At 35.8% G+C, this 12,004-nt stretch overlaps 1 protein-coding gene across 2 annotated transcripts in view; it reads right to left on the reverse strand.

The window, feature by feature from the left end:
* Positions 1 to 4,412: 4,412 nt before the first annotated feature.
* Positions 4,413 to 12,004, reverse strand: part of LAMP3 (lysosomal associated membrane protein 3) — a 31,817-nt gene continuing 24,225 nt past the window's right edge. Inside the window, exons 7-8 of one of the 2 annotated variants that reach the window (XM_016138007.2) lie at positions 10,217 to 10,378; positions 4,555 to 4,669 (exon numbers count right to left, since the gene is read on the reverse strand). In XM_016138007.2, coding sequence (XP_015993493.2) covers positions 10,239 to 10,378 — 140 coding nt within the window. In that variant the 3' untranslated portion in view covers positions 4,555 to 4,669; positions 10,217 to 10,238. Of the gene's footprint in view, positions 4,670 to 10,216; positions 10,379 to 12,004 lie in introns of both variants that reach the window. The other variant, XM_016138008.2, reaches the window with a different exon arrangement.

Here is a 12,004-nt window from a genome sequence, read left to right on the forward strand (position 1 = left end):
GACCTAACAAAGCTATTTCTTGAAATTCACCTAATAATATACTCAGAGATGTTTGAAATGATGTTTGATTAAGGAAATTTATTGTAGCATGTTGGAAATAGCAAGCTGATTAAAAGAGACTGGTTAAATAAATGTATGTATGTGTGTATATGTATGCATGCACGTGTGTATATACATATATATAATTACTATATAGTCACTAAAAAAGAATGAGCACTATGTGTACTCATATATTAAGATTTATTGATGAGTGAAAAAAGCAATGGCAGAACTGTGGTTACTATTCCACTGTTTTTTAAATCAGGAGAGGGAAAATATACACATGCTTAGTGGTCAGAGATACCTTCTGGGAAAGAGAAGTTGATAGCTCCATGACAGGAATAAGATGGAGACTAATTTTTTACTATATATCCTTTTGCATCTTTTGAATTTAGTATCACAGGCCTGTATTAGCTATTCTAAAGTACATTATTTTTAAACTTTTTGTTTTGACATAACTTCAGACCTACAGAAAAGATACAAGAATAATTACTCATCGCCTAGATTTCCCAAATATTTATATTTTACTACATTTGCTTTATCTTTTTCTCTTCATGCACACACATATGTACACACACATGCACACGCACACACACACACACTTACACATTTTGGAACCATTTGCAAATAAGTTGCAGGCATGATGCCTTTTTCACTCCTAATTACTTTCTAAAACAAGGAGATTCTCTTACCTATCCACAGAACCATGATTAAAATCGAGAAATTTGCATTGATAGAATACTATTATTTATTCTACAGACCGGATTCAAATTTCCCCCATTTTCCCAATAACGCACTTTATAGCAAAAGAAAACTGTGTTACACATTACATTGAGTTGTCACATCCCTTAATCTGAAATGGTTTCTCAGTTTTTCTTGGATTCTTATAATGCTGACATTTTTGAAGAATGCAGGCTGGTTGTTTTGTAGAATATCCCTCAATCTGAGTTCATCAGATATTGCCTCAAGACTCTATTTAGGATATGCCTTTTAGGCAGGAATATCACAGAAGTGATGTCATGCCCTTCTCAGGGCATCATATTAGGAGGTACATGTCTGGAGCCATTATGAGGCACTGAAGAAGTCATGTTGCTAAAAGCCATGGTATGGCTGATAAGTTTAATACAATGGTCACCTTGGTAAGCCTCATAAAGTCATCTTTTAAGGTAATGGAATGTTATACTACCATGGAAACAAAAACATGTAGGATCTTATGTAATTGACAAGCATTGTTTTAGATATGTATGGTGTGCTTTGCTATGGTAACGTGGTGATTGATTATGGTATTCAAAAATCACATAAAAAGGCTATGCTCGGGGCTGCAGCTCTGACTGTATGCCCTCCTGGAAAGATCTTTTCTGTCTTCTCTTTTTTCCCTTAGGCTTCACCCCCCTCTTTCAGGTACTGATCGACTTTAGCCGGCTGGCTCCAGCAGGTACACAATGTCAACATATCCCATGATGCAATGTTAACTTTATTGTTTGGTTAAGATGGTGTCTGCCAGGTTTCTTCACTGAGGGTTTTTTTATTATTATTATTATAAACATTCCAAATAGTTTGTCTCTGAAAGGTAGAATTATGGTTGATATTTCACCACTCCTCCTCGCCATAATTCTTAACAATTTTCTGTGTTTTGCAAAGTTGTACAAGTAACAGACATTACCTTAACAGTAAGTAATGTTTAAATCTGATTAAAACAAATATGAAGGAGAGGAGTAGAAGTGGAAGTACAGAGATAGAAGCTGGTGTGCTGTGCTCTCTGTTACTCCACCCATTGGTACTTTCTGGAGCAGGCCTGATTATTTCCAATTTCTTGGGTGAGAGTAATTATTATATTGACACATTGACCTCTCTAATTTGTTCCAATGGAAGGGTAGAGCAGCTCTGTAGCCTCTTGGGTGCTCATTAGGTATATCTAAGGTAAGATTAGGTCACAAAGGGATGACCCACTACAGCATTAGGGGATTTTAAAATGTTTTTTAATGGCAATAAAGAAGATTAAATAAGTTTTATATAATCAGGACTACTGTTTATCCAGGTACTTTTGGGCAAATTAGATGAAGGTCCCTCTTCTACCTGACAGAGGCAGACCCAGGACAGGGCACACAGATGGGGAGTGGAATATGGGGCTGGATGGATTTCAGTCTCCACAGATCCCCTCAGCCAAGAACCCTAGTCCAGTGCACAGCCTGCGTGGCCATACGCAGCAGCCATCTGAGTATATTAACTTATGGGATTGTGGGAAGATTAAATAAGTTATGTTAAATGACCTTTGAAAACTGTAAAGTGCTGTATACATGTGAGTTACCCTTAGGCCTGTCACAGAAAAGACCAGAAGCTCCAGGAGGGCTATCAACTTACTGACTCAAGTGACAACCTCCACATCAAAGGTCAACCATTAAGATTGTAAACAAAAATTTTTACAGTACAAAAACTGAAAAATTAAACGATAAGAAATGAGTGAATCTCAAAAATAGGGTTTTAATACAAAAACTTTTTTGAATTTATTTTTTTTAATTTTTTAAATTTTTAATTAAGTTGGGGTAACATTTGTTATCCCAACAAACTTACAGCTGTACATTATCATTTGACATCTGTATATTCTATTGTGTGTTTACCACTCAAAGTCCAGTTTCCTTCAGCTACCATATATTTGATCCCCTTTACCCACTTTTCTCTCCCCCTAAACCCTATATTTGACCCCCTTAACCCTGTCTACTTCTCCCCTCCTCTCTCACCCCACTAGTAACCACTAGTCTATAGTCCTCTGGTATCCACTAGCCTATAGTCCATGTCCATGAATGAGTCTCTGTTTGTCCTGCTCATTTGTTGCTTTTAGGTTTATATCCCACATATAAGTGATATCATGTGATTCTCAACTTTTCGTCTGGCTTATTTCACTTAGCATAATTATCTCGAGGTCCATCCATGTTGTCACAAATGGCAGTATTTCATCTCTTATGGTTGGGTAATGTTTCATAGTAAAAAACTTTTAATACAAACCAATATTCTATTAAAACTAAAGTCAGGACCTTGCCAACCCTATTGACTAATAAAAGAAGTCAGGAAAGTCAATGTGTACTCTGGGGTGACTTGAATTATTCCTTTACAGAAAAACACTAGGGGCACATGGTCTTTTCTGTTAATGTCTTGACTTCACTCCTTTCTTTAGCAGTAACAACAAGCAAGACTTTTTTTTGTTTGTTTTGGCAGGCTTTTCAAAGGAATAAAGTGAACTAGTATAGAAAAATGTGGCTATAAAAATGAAGAAGCAGCAAATTACCACTAGATGGAGATCTACATTCAAGAAAGAAAAGTTGGTTAGCAGTAAAAAAAAAAAAAAAAAAAAAAAAAAAAAAAAAATTCTGTTTTTTTCAAAGAAATAAAAAATATCTTGAGAAGTTTACTCCATTTCTTCATCTTGAAGCCACAGCAACAACAATCCCATAAAAATGATAAACTGCCTAATGTTTTAAAGAGTTCCAGTCTCCTTCAAGGGACAAGAGAACTTAAAGACAGGGTATAGTTAAGTCCTCCTTTAATCCTCCCTTCTCTGTCATAATTCTGGATAAATTTATTTCCTCTATGAAAAGGGAGCATATGATGGTATGAGGCTTTGGGCAGCACTTAGTGTTATTGTTCTTTTAGGCAACTTGGTGTAGTGAAAAGACCAGAGACTTTGGTATCAGACCAATGGGAAGTCAAATTCTGGCGCTGCCTCTTGTTAGTTATGAGATGTGAGAATTAAATGAAGTGAATGTAACCTATTTAGCCTAGTGTCTGTCATATATATGTTCAATAATTAGAGCCATTATTATTGTTTCTTGCTTATAATTTAGTTCTGTTGTTCATAACCACCTAACATTTAGTCTTTAGTGATTCCGGAACACGAGTTATTCAGATAAAAAATAAAAGCTAATTTGTTCCCCTTGTTGGTGTCAGATCAAAAACCTAGGCTACCTGTCATATGTTGTTCTTTTTGATGATTTTTTTTTAAAAAAAAAAACATTTATCATGAAAAAGGAGTTATTAGATTGCCAGGCATATGTTTATCGTATAAAACATGAAGAATAAAAGCACTGAAATTCCATTTTATAGACAAGGCAGAGGTATTTTTTAAAATAGAAGCGATCAAGGATAAAATACCCAATATGCACACAGGTAGTGTTGATTACAATAGATGCTTTGATTTATAAATTGATTGTTATGCTAACGTAACATACAGATTATGTTATTTTAACATATCTCAAATGTTGACTTTGTATGGTTAAAATGTTTTGAAGGAAACTAGAAAGTACTCTTCATATACAGCTCACTAGAAAAGCAGCTCACTAGATTTTTCAAAAAACAAACAAAAAATACTTAGAAATTGATGTGTTTGTGAGAGATGGTTTATATTGTTGGAAGGACCTACACTCTAAGGGAAGTCTCCAAAATCCTGGTAATGATGAAAGAATTGTCTAAACTTTATTATTTTCTTTTCCCCTGGGGACTAATTAGATTCTCTGGTATCCAGATGATTCACGCCTTAAGTGGATTCCATAGACAATCAAGCCCACAGCGCAGAGACCAAGCACGATGGCCCCAATCACAGGAAGCACAATTGTGTAGTCAGATGAACACTCGTCCACTAAGAGAAAAAACAAATACAATACAGCAGGTAAGGTTTGATGCGGACAGACCAGAAAGCAGGCTAGAGTAGAAAGGCTAAGCACTTTGAAGTTAAACCTGGGCTTAACTTTTAATTCCACCACTAACTACATGAACTTAGGAGTGTTATTTAATCTTGAAATTTACTTTTTTATATATATATATAAAGTAAGCAATAATGATATAAGATAGGTAGAGTATTAAATAGTGTAGTCTTATATTCTTTGTAATTAATAGATATTTAATTAGGTTAGCTCTATTTTCTTCCAGGCATGCTCTTTGCAAGGTGGGATATGCTTACATAAAGGAGATTGTATCACTACATTACACATGATCTCTTGAAAATATGTGATGTTTATCCACTTTATAAAACACTTCTTGTCACACTTAAAGTATTTCTTAATGCTTTTAGTGAGATAAAATATTTTTTTAAAAATAGACCTAATTATGAGAGCTTAAAAGTGGAAATTTGTAAATCAGTCAAAACTCTCTCTTTTTAAATTCCATTAGAGAATAAGTATTCAGTTCATTTAAAATATAATCAATCTTGACTGGAGAAAGATGGAAGGCCCTGGGATAAAGGGGAGCTTGGTTGAATACAAATAAATGGAGAATTATATCTATATCTTATTCAAGGATAGCTAAGAGGATATATCCATGAGGTCCTTGCATGAACCAATATTGAAATAAACCAAAGATCATCATTAACCCAATTCTCACCTGGGGCCAAGAAAAAAAACAGGAGGGACCAGGGAAGAGGTAATGGTAATTAGAGGCTCCAGGAAAAAAACAAAATCTGTACAAGACAGGAACTGTGCTTGTCATACAGTATTTGATTTGTCAGTGGACAACTATAATAATATATATCTTATTGATTTAATAATAAATAGAGATATGACCATAAAGAGGTAGTATAAGAGTATTAAATTCCTATAGCAAGAAGTTTAAAGCTGATAAATTAAGAAATAGTAAAATAAGCTTTTTAATAGTTTTTAAAAGAGTTATGGGGATAGCTATTATAAGAAATTGTTAAAATTAGTTTTAAATGCTTTGTCTCTTAGAGAATGGACAGGAAAACATTGCTTTTCATAGGCCCTTTTATACTATATGATAATTTTCTTATATATTTGTATTTTAAATAAAAATACATTTATTATATTAAAAAAGAACACTGACAAATTAAGAAATTAAAATGATTTGGAAAAAATACAAAAAAAGTTAAAACAAAATGTAAAGCATATACCAATTGACCCAGAAATTTCACTACTCAGAATCTACGCTAAAGATATGATAACATAATTACACAAAAATATGTTAGAATAATCTCCATTTTATGAGAGCAAAATGGACAATCTAAATATCCATCAAAAATTTTAAATGGTACAATCATACAATAGAATATAAAGTAGCCATTAAAAAGAACATGGCAGATCTCAATGTTTTTTTCTGGGGTACACCATGCTCTTTTAATCTGTAACTTCAATTATTGATCTTAAGGAAAATCTCTTAAATCATCAGATATATCTTTATTCTATTTTTGAGCACTTTACTTCAAAGGCACCAATTATCCTTATGTTGGATGGTCTGAATACCTTCCATACCTAGGAAATTCCATATAATGTTATAATCTTAATTTTTATCTGCATTAATTATCTCAGTCATTTTCTCCATGAAGATAATCCAGTTTTCAGTTCTACCTATTCTGACTCTTACTATTACTACTTATTATGCAAGTGTGTTGCTTTGATAATTTGTTTTCTTAGGAGTAAAATCTGTTCACATCACTCTTTCGTTATAACTAACATCTCATCTATGAGTTCTGGTTACCTGAAATTCATATTTTTATTAAGTAATTCTCAGCATAAAAAAACTGTCAGGGATTTCTCCCTGTTTCTTGAGTTATGTTTTTATTTTATCAAATATAGTCCTTTCTAACCCTCCTTCCTTTAATTTAACTTAATTTTTTAAAATTGTAGTAAAGTGCACATATATAAAATTAACCATTTTAACTGTTAAATGTACATTTCAGTGACATTAAGTATATTCTCATTGCTGTGTAACCATCACCACCATCCATCTTCAGAACATTTTTCATCTTGCAAAACTAAAACTTGACACCCATGATTTAATCTTATATTATGTGTATTGTTGTTGTGCTGCAGTAATTGTAAACAGTGGTCAGTCACATCGTTTGTTTTCATCTTGCTCATGCTACAGCATCTCACCCAGATATTAAATGTCCTATGATATCATTGGAGTTGATTAAGGCCTTTCTTCTTAGTACTTTTGAGATCAGTTAGTGTTTTCTCCTGAGCTACCTATTTTGGATTCTGCCTTCTTTCCTGTACCCTGGGAAATGTGTATAGCCTGGGGCTATCCTCTGGTTTGAGTTGGCTCCCCAGTTCACTTCCACTGGTCTCTCTCTCTGTGTTTACTCTGCCCAGTCTTCCCAGTAGCCATTTTTACTTCTCCTCAATTAGAAGAGATAAACTGCTCTTTTCCTCTCTAGTGTTAAGAATGATAATAAACATTCACATGTTTTTTCTTCTGTCATCATATGGCTTCCTGGGTGGGGTGTGTTTGGGGAGGCAGGGTTAAATCCACTGTGTTGCCCCTCTTCTCTCATCGGAATCTTGTTTCTCTTTTGTTCAACAGTTTAAATTTATTGCATTAGGTTATATCTCTTTGACCGCTGCTGGTGACTTTTAAAAATCTCTTATTCCTCAATCTAATTAGATAATGAGAAAGGAAAACTGTGAGAAAAGTTCATCACTATTTTAACTCCAATTTTTCATTTCATATGTTTCTGTAGTGCTTTAAAATTTTAAAAAATTATCTACATTTATTATTTTGTTCCTTTTCTTAAAAACTGAGAATTAGTACTAAGGAATAAATTATAACCATTTTAAACAATTTATGGGACAAAAACAAAAATTCAAGTATATGTTTATACACATTTGTTAATCTAAGTTTGTTTTGTATGAAATTCATATGTAATTCTTTAATCATATAATTGTGAATATCTCAATAAAAATAAGACTAGTTAAGTAAATTACTATATAGAGTTGGTAACATATTCATGATAGCAGCCATAATAATGATACTTTGCACGTTTAATAGCATAAAGCTTATAATGCACAGGTAAGAAGGATATCAAATTGTAAGCTCTGTATGCCTCCAGTATATAAAATAATATCCAGAGAGGAAAATACAACACAATTAACAATGGATAGGTTTTCTCCAGATGGGTATTAATGAAGGTTTTTATTATCTCTAAGGGGATTTTTATGTCCTCTAAGGCTGATGCTGAGAGAGAGAGGTAAATTTAAGGTAGCTTACTTACAGCAGAAGGGAAAAACAGTGTTGAAACCAGCTGGATGGGCAAGCAGCAGAACTCTTAGAGGCAAGGGGCAAGGGAGGCCAGAGAGATCAGAAAAGGCCCCTGCAAGCTTTCCCAAAGTCGTTTACAGTACCCTCCAGCTCCCACCCAGAAAGCGATGGGCAGAGTGCCTGCAGTAAGCCCCTTGTAGCCAGAAGAGACAGACTTGGAGGCAGCCCAAGGCAGAACCCCAGTGGCAGAGAAGACTACTTGCAGACACACTCAGTTTCTCTATAGTCTTAGTCCAGGCACTTTCCCGCTGAAGAACTTCCCTGACATCACTGCAAAACAGTGGGCAAAACTGTGAGACAATAAGGCAGTTCTGGGAATTTATTTATTAGTCATTTAAATGAAACCTTTATTCTTTTTGGTTACCAGAATGTTAATTATAATTAATTTTAAAGATAATTGGCTTTGGGGTAGGTAGGAAGATAGATAATGAGTCTAAGCAGCAGCAGCCATTATCCCAAAGAACTCATTGAAGATGGTAGGAAGGAAAATGAAACCTAAGTGAGCTGTCTTATTCCTCTCCTCTTGATTTTAATTTCATTTGTTTTTTTTTTTTTTTGTTTTGTTTTGTTTTTTTATCACTTGTGGGAGAAATTTCCACACCCTAGAAGATGAACCTTTCTTTAGTTATTCTACAGGATGATTAGTGGCACAGTGTAGAAACAACTCATACTCTTCAGTTTAGAAGCTTCAAGTACACTTGAGGCAGAACTAGAAATGGGAGTCAACAAGGAGAAGGTGGAGAGAGATGGCACCTCTCCAAAGCTAAGCTCTCACTGTTAAACCTGGGTCGCTCAGGGGAACACTGGGTCCTCACATCCCAGGTTTTCATCAACATCTCCTGTTGTAAGGAGGAAATAGGAATTTCCTAACACTCTAGACATCTTCAGGGATTCTCGAATATCTCTTGAAGCTGCTATGTGCTCTCACCACCCTCTCACCTCTGAGAAAGTGGAGAGAGCCTAAGTAGCTCAAGGGAAAGCCAGTACATGTCCTAGATTAAGAGTGGTTATAGAGTTCTTTCCAATTTTCATAAATTTTCTGTTAAAAATATAATGAATGGCACCTCTGGAAAATGTAGAAAAGCAGAAACTTCCTGTTGGTAAAAGTAGTTAATATCCGGAAGTCCACAACGCTCTTCTTTCTCTGAAATAAAAAATCCCAATTCTCCCATTTCAACAATCAATGTAATAGAAAACCACAAATAACATTTGGAGCCTTATTTTAATAGAATTTCCCTCCAGATATCAATCACTCCCAATCAGGAATTTTCCGGCTCATTTTTTGTTGTTGTTGTTAAATGTTTGCTAAAAAGGGAAACTGAGTACGATCAGGGTAGCTCTCTCTCATCTGCTTGCTATTTCTAATCGTTTTATTTTTTGCCTACTCACTTCCCACAATAGCCCAAATTAACAAGTTATAAGGATAGATTACAATGAAAGAAAAATAGAGACACAGCAGGAAAAAGTGTTAAGAAAGCGGACAACAACTGAAGGCAAAGAAACTGGAGAACTAACATTTATTGAGACTCTCATTTGCTAAGACTTTTGGTACTTGCCTTACATTTAAACAAATTAAATGTTGGGAAGTTTTCTACACTTTACTGATAATACATTACCACAATATAGAATACGATTTTTAGAAAAATAATAGTTTTATAAGACTATCTGTAATTCAAATAAATCAAAATGTGAGCAAAATCCAGGAGTTTCAAATCACCTTAGAATCTATTTTGAAATGGACTGGGTTTTTAAAAGTAATATTTTTTTTATAAAGTGAGGATTGAGACTCTTAAAAATGTATAAAATCTGTGCAGGATAAAAATGTCTTTCCCACAATTCTCCCTTTGGGTATTTGCTTTATCCTCACAAGCACTCTGCTCATGTCCCTGCCTCTTGTCCCTAATTCTCACAGCATTATCAGGTGTGGAGAATGGAATTCAAACTCATTTGGCACAGCCTCTCCATGCCAACAGGAGAAAGTAGGTGGGGGCTACCTTTTAGCCAGCCTTTGGATAGCCCTGTGGTGAAAAGCTAGGTTTCCTAATCAGATTTGGAGGGTGGGACAGTCAACTAGAAAAGTCCAGCCCTTCACTTTAAGCTGAATATGAAGCCAGAATTCCCAAGGCCTTAACCTTACACATTCTGAAGAAGCTGGGGCTTTACATGCGTTCATATCCTCTACTGGGCCTCTTTCTGGTCACCAGGCATGCTGTTAGCAAAACGACAAGCAGTCCTGTGATACTCAGGCCCACGGCCACAGGGATTCCTCTCCTGTTTCTGTCACTGAAGCATTCATCCGCTGCAATTGAAGTCAGAGTAACAGGTGTTATAGGCTAGCCACAATGCTGAGAAGCGATCATGCCCCTGCCCAGCCTTGGCTTCGCAGAGAAGGAAACAGATGGAGAGAAGGAGCTGCTGGGCCTCCCACCTGCTGCCTCAGACTTGCAGATAGGTGCAAATGAGGAGGGACATGGTCGGTGCAATGATCTGGAACATGCAGCGCTTGTGAAAGAGTGCATGAAAGTGCAGATACCCAGGGCCCACACTCAAGAAATTATGATTCGGTGGGTTGAAGGTGGGGCCCACATGATTCTATGAAGCTGGGGAACATTGGTTTGATCTAGAGGGTCAGGATCAGAATTGTGTCTTGACTCCCAAGCCAGGTAAGCCCCGGAGCCATGGTTCCCAACTCCAGAAACAGAGACCAGTGCCAAATCACAAAGTTTTCTATTCAAACTCTGCTTTTTAAAGGGGCTGCCGGACAGCCAGGGACTCCTGGAACCGGAGAAACCTTTTGCAGACTTGGGGATTTTAGGGAGGAGGGGCTGAGAATGTAGAAGTCAGAGCTTATTGTTTGAGATGACTAGGCTGAGTGTTTACACTTACCGCATTCTTCTCCAATTCGTCCTCCCCCTGTTGAAATGTCACCTATTGTTCAGTACTGATCCCACCCCACCAATGCCCAATGCGTGCCTTCCTCTGCTCCCACAGCCCTCTGTACATGTATCTTTTAGAACACCATATTGTATGACAACTTTAGTTTTTTTACTTGCTCCTTTTCTCCTCTTCTCTTACTCTCTGGAAGAAAATATTATTTACAAAATGACTTACATCTTCATGTTTGACGGTCTTTAGTGAAATCTGAAGCACGAAGACTGAGAATATGGAGTTTAGCTAAGGCAGTGACAGTAGAATACACAAGAGAAATAATTTGGAGGTAGAATTGATGGGGTTTTGTGACTATTTGCATGAGAGGGTGAGGGAGGGAGAAGAAAAAATGAAAAGACAGTTTTTCTACATCTCCCTGTGCTAATAGAACCCAGGTGTGTGCTGCTCAAAGGTTTTGTTTCTCTCCTCTGCCACTAAGGTTTCTCAGACTTGCTCACTTTCTGCTTCACAGCGGTTATGACAAGGAGGAAGAGCAAAAGTGTACCCTATTTTTGAGATCACATGATTAATTACAGAGGTTTTCCAAAACTTCATAATAAATTGTTAAGTTTCCCCAAATGGGAAGTTTTGAGACAAGATGACAAAGTGGGAGGCAACACCTACTAGTAAATTTTAAAATTTAATTTTAGCACTGTGGTAAAGCTTCAATGTTAAATTAGAGATTGTAAGTCTTGGACAAAACCTACAGAAATCGAAGGATTTGATACAGGTAACACTTGAATCCTTCCTTTGCTAAATGCTTTCCAGCAAATATATCAGAAATTTTGTGCAGATGCATCTTTAACTTTCCAATGGAACACAAAGAGAGATCAGATTCACATTACAGAAATTTAATTTATAGCTAAACTTCTAGCTAAACCTACTTATTATAATTGAGAGGTATTCAGTATGTCATTGAGTTATTATTAGAGAGAAGTTTTAGAAACTGAAGTTCAATTTCTGGACATATGTAGAAATCCTTGTAACACTGTTTTCC

This window comes from Rousettus aegyptiacus, unplaced genomic scaffold (assembly GCF_014176215.1).
Source record: "Rousettus aegyptiacus isolate mRouAeg1 unplaced genomic scaffold, mRouAeg1.p scaffold_m13_p_4, whole genome shotgun sequence".
Lineage (NCBI taxonomy): Eukaryota > Metazoa > Chordata > Mammalia > Chiroptera > Pteropodidae > Rousettus > Rousettus aegyptiacus.